General features: G+C 35.9%; 1 protein-coding gene across 3 annotated transcripts in view; it reads left to right on the forward strand.

Annotated features, from left to right (window-relative positions):
- The window catches only part of ASCC3 (activating signal cointegrator 1 complex subunit 3), a 257319-nt gene that overhangs the window by 56237 nt on the left and 183324 nt on the right, over positions 1 to 17758 (forward strand). For all 3 annotated transcript variants that reach the window (XM_014964733.1, XM_014964734.1, XM_014964735.1), the window contains exons 9-10: positions 10111 to 10311; positions 10756 to 10896. In XM_014964733.1, the coding sequence (XP_014820219.1) occupies positions 10111 to 10311; positions 10756 to 10896 (342 nt within the window). The remainder of the gene's footprint in view (positions 1 to 10110; positions 10312 to 10755; positions 10897 to 17758) is intronic.

The raw sequence follows: 17758 nt of genomic DNA on the forward strand, positions 1-17758 counted from the left end.
CTTCTCTGGACAACCTGTTCAAATGTCTCGCCACCCTCACAGGAAAGAATTTCTTCCTAATATCAAATCTAAATCTCCCCTCTTTCAGTTTAAAGCCGTTACCTGTCTAGGCTAGTTGCAGTAATCACACCTTTTTTGAGATGAATATATGTTCTCATCAACACAAGTTACTGCTTAGAAATCTTTTTTTTTTTTTTTGGTAATGCTAGTAGTGACATATTTTTCAAAACTGCCAACAAGAACATGGAAAGAAAAAAAATAAATTAAATCTCTCTTGATACGATGCAGTTGTTTCAAAATTCTGCCAGCTAGATCAGAAATGGTGATTCATGCAAGAATTCAACTTTCAAAAAGTAGTTTGTGTGTAGTTTCTTATCATACTATAATGTCTTTATTTGGGAAAATTTAGCTAAAACCATTTTGTATTGGTTGCATAAATGGGCTTCAGTTGTTCTGTATGTTACTAGAGTAACTTTTTTCTCACCAATGGCCAGAACTTAGGTAATTCATTTCACAATGCCCTTGTTATCTTTCCTTCTTATCTGTTGGATGTTTCCCTTTTTCTTGCAGTATCTATATTCTTGAACAAATAGAAAAGGGGTTTCTGTATTAACTCTTTGATTACAGTTACTTCTGAGACATTGTGCCTCTAACAGTGATTTATGGTTTTTTCTCTTTCCTTTTAAAGAGGTGCACTGTGTTTTCCCAGGGGATTAAATTAAGGGAGCAATATGCCATCAGCAGAGCTAGGAGTCTGTTTTAGGTGTATACAAGTGTAAGAAATTATGAGTGTTCTCTGAATTGAAAACAGCCAAAACCTGGAGAACAGGCTGTGGTGTATAAACATCAGTGACACCATTGTTCCAACTAGAAAAGTCAGGGAGATGGTGGTAGTAGAGATGTCGATACATAGCAATCCAATAGGAACCTTGCTGTTAAGGGTTAAAAACATTTTAAATGTTTTAAACTTCATAGGGATTTTTGTATTTCACTCTTCTGTGCTCTAAGCTTTGTCTAGCATTAAGTTCTTTTTAAATTTGAAAGGGAAGAAACTCTTTATTTGATACTGTTAATATGGATGAAATGTGAGAAAATTAAACTAAAATCCTTCTATCCTCATAAAATTTTAATTTCTGATGTTATTAGGAAATGCCACAACTGTGCCCAATTTTCCTTCTGCTGTTTTCCTACTAGCTACATTACTTCAAGGTAATTTTTGTGTCTAATTCTAAGAGTCTGTGTTCTGATCTCCGTTTCATTGCTATAATTCTCTTGACATCAGATACTTTGACTTTACAATAGTGTCAAATCAGAATCTCGCCTGTGCATCTATTTGGATGCCAAAATTTATGTACATTTGCTGTGCTGTAGAAATAGTTGCTTTTATGGAAAAATCTTTCTGAAACACTTTGTTATCCATTTCCTCAAATCAAATCACCAGAGGGTATAATCATTCTGTCTATAAACTTTTGTCATATTATAACTAGGCTGAGGAACACAACAGTTCTCCCAGTGAGGGGAGAAGATTCCCCAAGCTGTTTCTGTGTTCCTACTCAGAGCAGTGAAAGCCTTGGAGCTATGGTGCTTTTCCATCACTTCTATCAAACTGATTTCGGGTCTATACATGCAAAAGTCTTTGGTTTTAATTTATACATTGAAAGAATCTTTCTTAACATATTTTTAATACAATAATAAGTGATTGAATAATTCAGAAATGTACAGAAAAGGTATGACTGCTGCAGTTGTTTCTATAGTGTATCTTGTCAAGAGAATAGTTTCGATAATGTTGGTGGCAATGGAGCTATAGACTTAAAAGGATTTTTGTTGAAATTACTTCAGGGGTGTTAGCTCTTAGCTGTCATATGTAAAGTTAAATATTTTCCCTAAAAAGTCTTGCTTTTGAATAGATCTCTGTTCTTTCTTCAAGAGAGCAGATGGTAGAACTGGTGATTTAAAAAAAGAAAAAAATACCACAGACATGGGGTTTTTTTACTCTTTTTTTTTTTTTTTTTTTTTTTTAATTGGGGCTTTTTTCCAAGGAAGTGCCTATGTTACCATAGTGAGCAGGAGACTAATTTACTACTAGATGCAACTGCAATTTGTTTTTTAATGGAACTGTTCTGGACTTCCTCTGGATTGGAGACTGGTTCCTCTCTAATGAAAGTTTGAGAACACTTGCTGTTATGACCTGTCCGCAAGTTCCATGTTTCTGAGAACTGAATAACTGTCAGAAAAATAACAGTTTCAGTATCTTGGCAAAAAAGAAGTCTCAAAGTCTGGAGGGAAAATGTTTAAACAGGATTTAAAAGCAGCATTCCAAATAAAGTAAAGTCATAATAAATGTCACAGTTTGTGGCCTATGATAGCTTTTAGCAGATGTATTCCCTTCATATATAATGAACATACATATATTTGGATACTTTTTCATTCTTGTGAACTGTGTATCAGAATCTAGGAAAATTTTGCAGCCTTTGTTTTGAATTTAATGACACTAATATAATTTGAAAGTATGAAGATTTCCCTGGCTACTGCTACTTACGTACCTATTACATTAATCAGTGAATGTGGTGATAATTTTAAAAATCAGTCTAAAAGGTGGTGCTCAATTAAAATCAAAAACATATTCCAGAATGTCTCATGAGCTGTAATTCTGTGTTCTGTAGGATGTCAGAGTATAATTTTATCCTTATGGTTCATTATATGTCATTTCCAGGAATTTCTTCTGGCTTCTTAATCTAATTGAAGGGCTGGAACATCTTTCATGTGAGGAGAGGCTGAGAGAGCTGGGGAAGAGGAGGCTCAGGGGGAATGCTGTGTATAAATACCTGATGTGAGAGAGAATGATTAGCAAAGAGGGAGCCAGACTCTCCTCAGTGGTGCCCAGTGACAGCACCAGGGGCAGTGGGCGCAGATTAAAACACATGAAAATTCATTTAAAAACAGGAAAGCATTATTTTAGGGTGAGTTGGTCAAGCACTGGTACACCTTGCCCAACTTTGCTCTCAGATTGTGGAGTCTCCATCCTTGGAGATATTTAAAAGCTAACTGCACAGTCCTGGGCCACCTGCTGTAGGTGATGGTGCTTTGAGCAGGGGGGTTGGAGTAGATGACCAGGTGACCTCCAACCTAAGTGGTTCTGTGATTACGACTAATAGTGACATGGATAGCCAAGCTATTCAAGAATTGCTTTTAGTTCTGGTCTAGTCACAAAGCATGTACAGCTTTGAAACCAGGTGCTAGTTCTCTGGTGCCTTTTCTTACTTGCTTCTGTCTAATGTGTTTTACTCCAAGCTTCCTTTATAGCACGTAACTCTTCAGGTGGTGCACTTTGGATGAGGCGTAATTTGTGCTTTCGTGAAGAAATTGTAATGCTGATTATGACTCAAAGCCAATCCTAAGTTCTATTTGGTATGCTTATATAATTTTCATATCTTTTGTATGCTACTTGTTTCTACAAAAATTGTCCCCTTAAGTCCAATGAAATCTCACTGATACGATTTGGCGCTAAATGGAGCAGATCCAAACATCATGTAGTTTTTCTTTTACACGTTATGAGCCTTTGCTTAAAATATATATATGCACTCTGAAAAACAACATTGCAGTCTTTGGGGAAGGTAGGAAATTATGTTCTCGAATAGCACTCCTAAGATAATATCAAAATAATTTTACTTTTATGGTATTTATATAATTATATTTTTATTTATTTATTATTGTTCCTAAGTCTCATGAGCTACTACTTCAATGAAAGTAGCAGAATATGAAAAGTATCATCAAGAGAGGGAGGCTGTGGAAGTCTCCAGGTATAACATCTGTCTTCATTTCTAAGTGTAGCTTCAGTAACAAAATATGATTTACATTGGTACAAAAGTGTTATCAGTGTATACATGCATAACTAGAAAGCAGGGGAAACTACTAAATGTTCAAAATTTGAAGGGATAATGGGAAAGTATTTATTATAATATATATGTGTATATACATATGTATACATATATATATTTGTGTGTGTGTGTATGCGTGTGTATGCATAGATACATGTTTTAACCAACAACATTCCCAAGTACAGCAATGGGGAAGGATGACCTAGAAATTACTTACATGCCAGAACTTCATCTCCTGAGGCTCATGGATTTTCTGTAAAGTAGCATGGATTAGTCATGCTACTACCAGTTAAATAAATGATCTTTTTAACTGCAAGTGCAGTAGAACAACTGACTGCAGAATGGGATTTGTTGCATCTGAAGTACAGAAGACCCTTTGATTAAAATATATCTACATTAAAATTAAGCCAATGAGTAGGGGAAATGCTGAAAATTTAAACTTGGTTTGAGTGCAGTGGATTATCTTTATGGTAAATGGGGATTAATGTTATTATTTGGTATGGTATGACAGAAGTAGTCATCATTGTGGAGCATTTATTTTAGGTAGTTTTATGCTATGAAATTTAGGTCAGATGATTAACATTTCTTTCTTTTGGATCATGAGAAAGTTTGTTCAATACTAAATGAAAACTGGAAAAATGATCATGGACAAGACAAAATCTCTTTTAGAATGAGGATTATAACAAGAATGACTTGTAGATAAATCAATAAAATATGATAATTCTAAAGGAGGTAACACACAAACATATTTTCTAGATAAATTTCTAAGAATTAAATGTGGCTACACATCTAGTGTTGCTCTGGATAGATTAGATAAGACTTAGCTTTGTCTGTGAACACCAATATTGAATTTAGAAGCTGCTACTAAAATGCTGGTATTGTACCTTGAAGTTGATTTAAGACCCCATTGGGCCACCAAGTGACAATTTGTGATACTGAGGTTAACTGTATCTGACAAGCTGTTTCTGTCAGCTGGTGTTAATGCATAAAGTGATAGGGAGAGTGAAAGAAGATCTCAGTTTTTAATGAAACTTGTAGTTTCGTTAGTTTCATAAGGCCTGTAGTGATAGGACGAGGGGCATGGCTTTAAGCTGGAGGGGAGCAGATTTAGATTGGAGATTAGGAGAAAGTTCTTCACTGTGAGGGTGGTGGAGCACTGGAACAGGTTGCCCAGGGAGGTGTTTGAGGCCCCATCCCTGGGGATATTCAAGGTGAGGCTCGATGAGGCCCTGGGCAACCTGGTCTAGTTGGGGGTGTCCCTGCTGACTGTGGGGAGGTCGGACTAGATGACCTTTGGAGGTCCCTTCCGGCCTGGACAATTCTATGATTCTATGACTCTATGATTAACTGAAACTTTTCTTCTGGGCGAGAGTGCTATAGACCATAGCAGGTTTCAGAGGTATGACTGGGGAAAAAAGTGAGTATCTTCTGTATCGTATTTATTAAACTCTGGAGAACTATAAGGTCTGAGTGATGAATTGCGTCACTAAAAGTGTCTAAAGTGCTAATGGCCTGTGCTATTTAGAACAGACACTGTTGTTAAAACAGTTGTGTCTCTGCTTGCCTGCAGACTGAATCATATGGACTCATTCAAGACTATTACTTTAATGACTTTTAACAGTTTTGTCCTATTTTTAAAATGCCATTAGAGCACCAACACACAAATATCCTTTTAATGAAATGACTAATTTAGAACATCTTCATTAAGTGTAATCTCATTTGCTCGTAAATGCAGTAGTTGTTGTAATAGTAAATTCCTTGGGAAAGAATCGGAAAGCTTACTGAACTAAAAATGAAAGGTTTACGCATTTGTATCAGACCTGCTTTGAGTATCAGCTGCTTTGTGGAAAGAGTTGCTTCTCAGTGGTCTTTCACATTGATTCATGCTTATGTAAAAACAGCACCATCTTAGGCGTGAAATTGTGTTTGTTGAGAACAGCACCACGTTGTATTCTGCTTAAATTCCTTTGGTTTGTGTAGAATTCTAGGGACAAATCAGCTATTGAACAGAAAGCTGAAGAATGTTGCAACTCATTCGCCTTCAGTAAAAAAACAGATTCTGCCATCCAGTGGCTACCACTCCTTTAAGCAAGAAGAGATTTCACTGCTTTATCTGAAAAAGAATTGCTCTGTAGAAGTCTTGACGGCCGTTAAACTGCCAGAGGGGAAAAAAAAAAAATGTTTTCAGCTTTCAAACTAGGTAGCTTGTGCAAATGACAAATTAAAAAAAATCAAATCTTCTAGTACGTTTGCCAAACTGTGGACTTCTGTGCATAGTGTTACATTTCTGCCTGCTGCACCCTTTTTTTTTTTTTTTTTTTTTTTTACTGTTTTTTAACGGCAGAACTACTGGTTTTGGATTATGCACTTAGCTGTACTTACTACTTGGAATAAAATGAAATTTTGAGGAAGGGTAATGTGTCATATTTTTTCAACCAAATGGGGAGTTGGTTTGAAGAAGTCTTAAGATACTGTTTTACTCTGGAATACCTTTTTCTTGTAGCTTTTTTAATCCTTAGTATCTTCCTGCAGAGTCACCTTTCAGAGAATATTATGCATTGACTGTGATTATGCATCACTGTAACTGTGATTATGAAGGTTGTGTATTGATTTGTCAGTGCCTGCATTTTTCTTTTAAGGTGCTTGGAAATTAATCAGTGTATTGAATGAAAGTCTAGATTCTGGTCAGAATACCATTATTTTTTAAAAAAATGCTTCTAGTTCTTAACCAGACTTTTATGGGTGTTATTTTTTATTAATCTTTACTCCACTCTTAATGTTCCCATTTCAGTCCACTTAGCATTTTCCAGAAAACAAGCTGAGGTTCATTTTTCTACTTTGTTACACAGCTTCCTCTGGTGTTACTGGAACACCTGTTTGCTTATTGCTGCTTACCAAGTCAGTCTTAATCCATGGTGTTACTACTTTCCAGTAAGAAAAAAGACAAGAAATTATTTTTATTTATCTAAACATTTATTTATTTTTGCTAACAATTACATGTCCCTGGGCTATAGTATATGTAATTTCTTTCCAATGTAGGAGAAAAAGATATCTCACGTTGCCAACCTAAAGATGAAGAGAAACCGGAACAATATATTCCTATAGGCAGTAGTTTTAGAAAACACTTAAAGACTTATGAAGAGCGGTTGAAGGAGCTGGGACATTTTAGTTTGAGGAAGAGGAGGCTGAGGGAAGACCTCATTACTCTCTACAACTACTTGAAAGGGCACTGTAGAGAGGTTGGTGTTGGTCTCTTCTCGCAGGTAATTAGTGACAGAATGAGAGGGAATGGCTTCAAGCTCCAACAGGGTAGGTTTAGACTGAACATTAGGGAAAGAATTTTTCACCGAAAGAGTGGTTGGGCATTGGAATAGGCTGCCCAGGGAGGTGGTTGAGTCATCATCCCTGGACGTGTGTAAGAGTCATTTAGATGTGGTGTTGGGGGATATGGTGTAGGGGATGACTTTGTAGAGTAGGGTTGATGGTCCCATTGACTCGATGATCCCAAGGGTCTTTTCCAACCTAAATGATTCTATGATTCTATGATCACAACACTGAGCTCTGCCATTCAACCAGTTCTCAATCCATCTCCCTGTCCACTCACCTAATCCATACTTCCTAATCTTACCTATGAGGGTGTTATGGGAGACAGTGCCTTGCTGAAGTCGAGGTAGACAACACCACTGCTCTCCCCTCTCATGCCGTTGTAGATGATGTACATGTAAAGCTGCATGTATTCAAATATGTGACCATGAAAAATTTCTGTTGTTCTTTTCTGATGATGCTTATACCTGACTTTATTTACAAACTATGTTTCTACTTTTGTTTACAAAAAAAAAAGCTTCTTTAAATAACGTATATATTGTGCAATGTAGAGTTTTGTTAGTTTGATTCTGTAATCACTGGTTGTGCTTGTGAGTTCTCTCCATAGATCTTTTATTATAAACATTGTAAACAGTGTTTAGCAGTGTGAACTTTACAGTGTTTATAATAGCTTCTAAAACCAATTAGATGGAATGAGAAGGAAAAGGAAAAATATAACTGTTTTCAAAGGTCTGTCGAGAAATCTCAGAGTGAAGTAACAGGCAAATTAGAAACCTAAAATGACTGAGGAGCCCATAAAAATAGCTGATTGAACCCTGATAGCACTAATGTAATCAGCAGGTCTCCAGGAAACCCATTAGCACTTTATAATGGTCTCATTCATGAAGATGAAATGAATTTTGAAGATGATACACCAAGTAAACATTATGTATACAAAACTTGGTGCAAAACAAATAAGCTTTCCCCCTGCAATCTTAGAAGCAGAATAAACTATGAAAGAATATTAATAATGTAAAAAGTGTTGCAATCTTGAAATTCTTGAAAATCTTAAAAAAATTGAAGAAACTTTATGAAAAGTACTGAAAGTACCTGCATTAGATACCTTTTTTTTTTCCTTCACCAAAGACACTAAACAGTTTAGAATAGATATTTGAATGTATTTGAAATGTGTTGATCCTATAAATACAAATGCAATCCATGACTTGAATGAAACTTGTTTTCTCAATGTTGCTTGAGAAATTTTCAACCTGAAAGCTTTGCTAAGATTTAGTCTAAGACTTAGTCTTAGTACTTAGTCTTAAGTACTTTTAAATTGAAAAGAACATCTTCAAAAAGAAATAGTGTGCAATAGCATTTTCATTGACTTCTATATAAAGGAATGTTGGTTTCTAACAGTTTAGGTCCTCTAGAATAAAACTGCAGTTTATTAAGTCATGAAGTACATAGTTCCTCTACATTGAAGAGTAGACCATTGTCATGTATTGTGAAAATGGTGTATTAGCCTAAATTTGTAATTTGCATCTCAGCCTCTCACATGAGGCTACTACCAAGGAGCTGTAGCGAAATGATGGACCTAGTGCTGTTTGTCACAAAGTTAAATAGTTGGTTTGAGTAACTGATAAAGCTCTCGTTCCTAAGCTTGCATTACTTGAGGTAGTAATAAATTGGGTCTTGCTCAAATAATTTGCTTGGGATCGGAAAGAATATTATTAGTATTGGAGAGACTATTACCACAGCAAATGACCGTGAATTAACTAAAGCACCCAGAATAATGGAAAGGGAGATCTTTAGAAGGTACTTTCAGGACTATTCTTTACAGTGAATTTGTACTTTTGTGGTTTCCTGCAATTAAAATAAAAATTATAATCATCAAAAATATCAGTAAGATAGTTTTCATGATTATTAGTAGAGGCAGTGCAGTAATTTAATCTGTAGAAAGCAAATAGTTCTGTTATGCAGTATCTTTTAAGTGTCTGTGGAAAAGTAACTAAGGAAAAAGCAACAAAAATTTTAGAATCTTCAAGTGCAGGCATTGTAACTATCTACAGCAGTTCTTTCTTGGTGAAGATCTTATTTTTCAGAGAGACCAATAGGAACAAAATAAATATTTTTGTAGTTGGTGATTGGTACTTTATAAGATTTAACCAGCATTAAGCTATAATAACTATATATGCCTATATTAGCTATGTAATTTAATTTCTGAAAACATTCCCTAGGTTTATTTGGAACTATACATACAAGTTTATGGTTTTTTTGGAGGCTGCAGTTTGTGGTAAATATTGTGGGAGAAAGGTCTGAATATTAACAATTGCATGATGGAGATTTCCTCCATCAACGAGGAGCAAAGAGAAGGTTGTTACTGAATTTGTGTGTGTGTTTGCATAATTAAACTTTATTGCACAAAATTAATCATAAATATAGTTTTTAATCATCTGTTTCTTCAGCGGGTTCCTGTCTGTTGCTGCCTCTTCCTTTATTAGAGTAGTCATAGTTTGTCGACCTAAAGATGTGTTATCTTCCAATCTGACTGTTGCTGTTTTACTGAAGCTTAATTATTAAAAGCTTGTTATTTTACTGTATATTAGTTTACGTATTTATTTATATATTTATTTATATCAATCTTTATTAAAAACAAATTAAATGCTGAAATAGCTTGCAGCTAAAGATTTGATTGATTTTAAGAGATGTTATCCTGCTATATTTTGTTTTCCTTATGGATTCAATATTTGAAGGGTGGGTGGGGGTGGTACCCTCAGAATAAAAATCTTGGGATAATAAATCTATTGCAGCAGGTATCCTAAGTTTTGTTATCATGTGTTCTATTTTTTATTATTTATGTATATATACACACATGCACACACACATATATATGAAAAACCCCAAATATGTGTGTTGTTTGTTTTAACAGATTGGACAACTTGCTTTTAAAGGCATGAAAAGACTGAACCGAATCCAGTCTATAGTTTTCGAGACTGCCTACAACACAAATGAGAACATGCTCATCTGTGCCCCCACTGGAGCTGGGAAGACTAACATTGCCATGCTGACAGTCCTTCATGAAATTCGACAGCATGTCCAGCAGGGCGTTATCAAAAAGGATGAGTTTAAGGTAGGAGTTTAATGACCAAGTAACAGCTTTTTAACTTGTGAGGTAAAACCCGTTATATATGGAACATGAAATCAGGAAGTCTTCAAGGCTTTTTCCAAGTCAAAGATAAGGCTAGTTTTGATTTACTTCATTACTGTTAAAGCTATTCTTATTTGTGTTCTAAAAATCTTATTATGTGAGTTAAAAGCTATGAAAATGCATTTACCTTTGATGCAGAACCAATTTTCAAAGTGATGAGGCTGTATAAACAAAATCCATTGTCCTTTAAACAGCTGCACACTTATCCGACAAAGATAACTACTTTTCATATATCACTATTAAGATTTTTCACTGTAAGTGCCTGGCATCATATTTCACAATAAATTGTGATTTGTAATGGTTGCCATGAAACAAACGACATTGTGGGGTTTGCTCATTTATCAAGCGAGTGTCCTTTTGGTGCAGATTGTGTACGTTGCTCCTATGAAGGCTCTGGCAGCTGAAATGACAAATTACTTCAGCAAGCGTCTGGAACCACTAGGCATTACTGTGAAAGAGTTGACTGGTGATATGCAACTGTCGAAAGGCGAAATTCTGCGAACACAGGTATGCTTAATATTCTCAAATACTGCTCTCTGTGTGTGTATTCCTATCTCTTCGTCAGTACACTAGTCTTTTTTTAAAACATTCTTGTAAAGGTGTTGAAGCAGCTGAAACGTTCTTACTGAGTCTGTAATTACATTGGTTGCCTTCTAAAATGTGACTTTCAGTTCAAAGTGATTAAAACTAATACATCAGAAATATCTTAAGCAATGGGCTCATTGAACTTTTTGGTTTCTCCCATTTAGTCTTATTGCTACAGCACCCCACTTCCATATAAACTCTGTATAAAGTCTTACCTGAGTTTCAGCTGGTAAACCTTAGTGGGTTGTGCCCCTACCTTTTCAGGATTATAACCCAAGTGTTGGATGTTTGTGTGTGCAATTGCTTGATTAAACATTTTAGCATTTATAGAAATGTATTGCATAGATGGCACAGGAATTTTTCTGGTTTAGGAGATACTTCTTGTCATGTTTATTTCAGGCAAATATTGTTTGTGTCAATGAAATGTCATTTTTCCAAAATACTGAGATGCTTTTGCATCTGTTCTTACATAAAGTTCATTGTAATTACCCTTCCTCCTCCTACCTGGCCCAAGAGACAGAATAAGACTTGATTGTATTGTCAATGTGAACATTGATAAATGTAAGTTCCAGTAATTATTGATTCAGGAGAGTTATATTTTGCCAGTCTTAGCTTTGATGAATTTTACATTTTTATGGTAAGACTAGAGAAAACTCTTCACATGACAAGTCAGCCATGTGCAATCAATACTAAAGATGACCACTGCAGGAATCTAGTACGAAGTCCTGGATAACAATCTTTATTAGAAGACATGTATGCCTCCTTATTGACACAGTCACAATGCTGTGATAACCAATAAATACTGAAGCAATATCAATGAGTAACAGCAGAATCACCAGTACCTTATCAGAATTACTTTGCAACACTGCCTGCCTAAATTTGGGGTTACAAAACAAAAACTTTCCAATAGGGACTTTTTAGTCATTGAAATTATTTACATAGACCAAATTATCATTTAAAATTACCTCCTGTTTTCACAATACTTTTCAGCTAGGGCACATAATCAAGTAGGTCAGAGTTCTAATAGCGAGAGAGCGTGTGTAATTGCTGGCAGAACTGAAGTGACAGTGGAAAAGCCTGCTCTGAATTAAACTACAAAGTTTGATGAACTGGATGAATGTAGAACGGAAAAGCACTATTTTCTCTTGCTGTCCCAGTTTGCAACAAAATTCATAAAATCTCACCTCATTAGTAGAACTCTGCTTACATCCAGTAAAGAAGTAACAAAAGAAAAACCAAGCAATTTCAGGCATTATTAAGAAATGTGTATGGAAAATGGTTTACAAAGTCGAAATTTTATTACTCTAGCAATGGGAAATTATTAATACATACAAAGTTTGTATTAATTTAGAGCAACATAGTAACTTAAGTGTAGAAGGACTTTGTGCTTCATCATGCTTTTTTACTTTAGGCCAAAATACCATTAGTAGCATAATTCTTCATTTTCATTTGGGGAAGAGGCTAAAGTAGATTGATGTATAAAGATCAAAAAGCAGCAAGGGGAGGCCCTAATTTTGCTTCTTTGCTCTTAAAAACATTGAAAAGATTAAAGAGACAAGTACATAAAGCCCAAAAATTCTGTCACTCTGAAATACTCATTTTTTTTGTTTTCTTTTTCTTGTTGTAGCTAATCAGTCTTTCCTTATAATTAATGGGAATTGTAGGAGGTGCAGAGGAGAAATAACACCAATCCAGGAGTTACCGATGTAATTGCTGCTGCTGCTGCTCTTGCAGACTCTGGAGCCCAGCAGTGGGCTTTGCTTTATCCCTGCTTATCAAAGCGCACAGGAGATATGTAGCCTTATTAGAAACTAAGGAAAGGGCACTTATTTGTGCTCCATCTTGCTTATTGCTCTTTGCTTATATTGTTTCCTGTGAAAAAAACATGAGCTTTCTTTCATCAACTGTGCACTTAAACCACCTCGTCCAAGCAAGTTCCTCTCATTGTTTTTTACCCTATATTAAATTGATTCTTGCTTAAAAATTTTATTTTAATTGTCAGCCTCTCTACTGTATTTCTCAGACAGGAATACTCTGATATGTGTTACTGCTTTATTTATAGTTTCAGAGTTGCTTTGCCAATCACTACCCTGCTTTCTAGCCTTTACTAGTGTAAAGCTTGTGTTTAACAAAAACGCGGTTTTCCTGTAACAGTGAACATTACAACAGGTGGATGTGTGAGCACTATTTAAATACCCAGGGACAGTATACGTGGTGTGGGGGATAAAAGGCAGGATCATCAGCTGAAGCAGGTGCAAGCATTTCAGGTTGGCTCACTGTTTCAAAAGATCTCAGCTGATTCTTCTAGAAAGAGAAGGCCTGATATAAATCTTCTGTGACAGTTGTCTTCTGCCTCTTCTTTGAGCAGTTAGGTTTTCACCATCTTCATTTTCATCCTTAGGTGAATCAAATCAGTCACAATGAAAGACGTAAAAATGAAGTGATTGTCAGGTATTAGTTAGAAGTAGCACTTCAGTGACAAACCTGATTATTTTCTCCTTCCTTTCCATCCTTCATACTTTGCCTGTGTGCATTTAAATACGTGTGTTTTGTAAGTTTATTATATGCGTCTGTTATGCTTATTCTGATGAGGAAAAATTGATTTATCTGACAAATTACTAACTGTCTGGCTTCTCAGGAATCCACCCTTAATATATGGTGGGGTCTGCCTTTGTTATTTTTTTCTGCAAATATTTTGAAAAGATGAAAATGCTATCCCCCCCCCCCCAAAAAAAAAAAAAGTAATGAGTAATTTAAATTTTCATTCCTTTTATGATGGAATAAAGTCTTTTAAATGTTTTAAAAAGATCTTCCCATTAAAATGTTCAGTAGCACAGTTTTTGAAAAATAACTTCCTCTGTGCTTTCTATGCTGTCACTTATATTCATCCAGAAGGCAGCCATATCTCTTGCTGCTTCATTCATTTATGGTATCATGCTTTAGATGAGTTTGCTTCCTTGTTGTTCCATATTCTACTTTGAATATTCATTAACAGGACTGTGGTTCCAACACGTACTTTAGAAGCCAAGCTTTTGAAACAAGTTATTTCTGATTTTACCAATAATGAAATTACCTTAAAAAGAAAAATGAAAATAATTGTTTTGTTGACTCTTCAGTCAGTCTTCTAACCTTCTCCCCACATCTTGTGCAGTGAAAGCCACAGCTACTCTGTATCTAAGTGTAAGATGTGGAATGCATGTTAAGGCTGTAAGACACAATTTGCCTTCATGTTTTTGTGAAAAGGAGTAAGTGTAAGTATTTGACTTGTCGCTTAATGTTTCAGACTGAATAGATCCATTACCAAATAATTTGTACATAAATAAGTGCTTCACTGAATGTGGGAACAGAAGAAAATAAACTTGTTACAAAAGTAAATTACTTTAGCTATTGTACTGGTTCTTGTAGAGAGTTTATCTTACATTTTTAAAGCTTTTTCATACTCAAAATAAAGATATGTTAAGTTTTCACTTTTTTTTCCTCATTAAAAACAATCTAAGGAAGTTTATTTCCCTACAGTTGATAGAAAAAAATATCGGCTCTATTCTAAGAATGTTTGTATAATGACCTCCTATTATCTAAGCAGGTTCATATACTGACATACTATTATCTAGGAAACTCTGATGCTTAGACATCACTTAAACCACAATGATATTAATTATACTTTAGTCATAATCTATTGTTTGGTAAGTCGTTTTTGGTATGTCAATGTTTAAATAGAAAATGTTCGTAAGTAATAAATTGCATATTTTGGTGGGTAACATTCGAGATAATATGAAGTGTTTTGTTAGAAGACAATGGATTATTTTGGGTGATTGTCTTTAGGGAATTTTTCGAGTGTACATATATATAGCTAGCAACTCAGTATTTGCTTTATACAGTCTAGAAAATGATATAAGACAACTTAACAATCAACTTGTGAGCTTTCACATCAATTATCTTTGACCTTGTGTTTGTAATAAACATAGTAGTAATAGTTGTCTTGTGAAAGTTTGGAGAATACAACAGGGATTGGAGCAGTATTAGATTTATAATGTAATCAAGCCTGAAGTCACTGCCCTGAACAGGGCACAGTGTATTTTAAGCTGATGATTAGCACGATGCCTTAACTTGTACAAAACAGTGGTAGCCTCTAGGGAGTTGCAGAAATGCCTTCTGGCCATAAAAATTAATAACTTTTAAAGGTAGTGGACATCAAAAAACATGAAGAAGATAATTTCTCTTTAATGTTTGGTACATTAGTATCCTAATTCAAATGAGTGCATATAAGTGAGACTGACATTTTAAAGTTTAAATACATTTTCTATCATGTTTTTGCTTTATTTTGTGCCTCAGACCTGCGGATATAAGCCAAACTCCTTTTATTGGTCCTATGTCTCTTGCTTTGCCTTGAAAGCTGCCAGCCTGTAATGAGCGTTACTCACTACAGATATGTCTTGGTGTTAAGGCCAGATTATCAGTGCTTTCTATGTTGCTAAAATTATGTAGTAGTTGAAAACAAATCTGGTCAAATTTTCATTGCAGGCTAATTTCCTCAACCTATAAACCTCTATATATCTCTGTTCCTTCCTTCTCATATTCTTGGAGTTAAAGGGATTGAGAAAGCAGGAGGAGGAAATGTATTGTCTTTTAAATAAATATCATGGGAAAATGAATCAAACTATTATTGTGTGAATAGTCCTGATTCTGCCCCTTCTGAACTATTGCATACTTTTTTTGGTAACTCTTGGAATATAGATTTATGGTTTTTCCACTCGTGTTATTGTTCTTGTTTATCAAGAAACTGATTTTACAGATATCAAGGCTATTCATTTGAAATATATTATTGGACTTTCTGTACTGTATACATAGCACTAAAGTACTTCAAGTACACAAAAAGACATTTACTGAAGTGCAAGGCTGTGCCTGTCAACATGGCCCTACCAGCCTTCACAGAAACATTTCCAAAACTTTTAGGTTTCTGCAGGCCTCCAGATACCTCTGTCTTTTTTCCATCATGGATTTGATTAAAAATTGATAAAAAATTAAAGGGGTATCAGAATCAAATTGCGTATCTGACCTTCGTCTGCGTTGAACCTAAAGTGCTTCTAAACTTGTTTCCTTAATGCAGATAGGAATTGAGAAACCTAGAGTAGCATTCACCCATTTTTATTTTTTTTTAAACTGCCTCCTTCATAAACTTTTGTAATTTCACAACTCTGAAAACTTCTCAGGTGTTCAAATAAATCAAATTTAAAGCTTAAATTTGTTTACCGTAGTGCCGTACATCAATGAAATATGCAGAGGCATGAAGGGAAATATTAGGCTTTTTATCCATGCAGTTCAGTTTGAAAAATAAATACAAAAAAGGGGTGGTGGGTGGTGGTGAAGGAAGTCCTGCTAAACCTGGCTTTCATTGTTAGAAAATGGGCAGCTAGCTGTCATATTTGTTCTCTGCTCGTTAGCCTGTGTAAGCCAAAATCACATTGCTTTCAGAGTTGATTCTTAATGTTGCTCACAGTTTATGTCAAAACTATCTTAACATTTTTCTAAGAAACCATCCTTCAACACTTTAGATTTGAGAAGTGATATCACTTTCATTTGCCAACTGCCGAACATGTTGAGTAGCTTAAAAATATGAATGATTTACAGGATCTCAATTATGAAAAAAAAGCCTACCAATAACTGAGGAGTGTCTTTTCATCACCTTATAAGCAAGTTGTGCTTTTGGGGTGTCTGTGGCCAGGTGCATGGCAGTGGGGGGCTGCAGGTGCTGGACACAGCAGTTTCCAGCCAGTGTCAGTGGACCCACCACAGGGCACAGCTGAGCCTTTGAGCCAGGCTGATGGCAACTCTGTGAAAGCATAGTTAGGACAGGGCAAAACCACTGTGCAGCAGTTGAGAGAGAGAGAGAGGAGTGAGGAAAAAAGTCTGAGAAACAGCCCAGCAGACAACAAGGTCCAAGCAGAAGGATGGGAGGTGGTGCTCCAGGGGATGGAGCAACCTATGGAAGAGGCCGTGGTGGAGCAGGTATCTGCACTGCAGTCCTGGGAGGACCCCACACCGCTGCAGATGGATGGTGCCTTAGAGGAAACTGTGGCCCATGGAGAGCCCATGCAGCAGCAGGCTCCTGGCAGGAACTGTGGCTTGTGGAGAGGGACTTAAATTGGAGCAGGTTTTATCCTGGCAGGAGCTGCAGCCCATGGAAATGACCCATGTTGGAGCAGTTTGTGAAGGACTGTCCAGTGGGAGAAGACCCCACACTGGAGTGGGGGAAAAGTGTGAGGGAGGAACAGCAGAGGTGAAGGGTTATGGACTGGCTGTAACCCCTGTTCCCCATCCCATGGGATGTAAAAGAGTTGGTGACAAAGCAGTGAAGTTGAGCCTGGGAAGAAGGAGGGCTAGGAGGAAGGGGTTTTTATGTTTTGTCTGTTTCCTCACTCTTGTACACTATTTTTAATTTGCAATCAATCAAATTAATTTTCCCCAAGTCAAGTCTGTTTTCCCCATGACAATAATTGGTAAATGACCTCCCAGTCTTTATCTCAATCCATGAGCTTTTCCATGTTATTTTCTCCTCGCGTTTAGTTGAGGAGGGGAAGTAAGAGAGTGACTAGGTGGGCATCTGTCAGCCACCAAGGTCAACCCACCACAGTTAGGTTTAGTTTTGGAATTTCTTTTAAATAAAGTTATTGTTTTCATTGAAATTCTACTTTTGGTATTTTAAATCCAAGAGAGATGTTTTATTAGCTTACTGCAAATTTTATTAGCTAGGTTTTTTTCAACTTTAGCTAGCCATTTATACTGG

Source organism: Calidris pugnax, unplaced genomic scaffold (genome assembly GCF_001431845.1).
Source record: "Calidris pugnax isolate Ruff unplaced genomic scaffold, ASM143184v1 scaffold219, whole genome shotgun sequence".
Classification (NCBI taxonomy): Eukaryota; Metazoa; Chordata; class Aves; order Charadriiformes; family Scolopacidae; genus Calidris; species Calidris pugnax.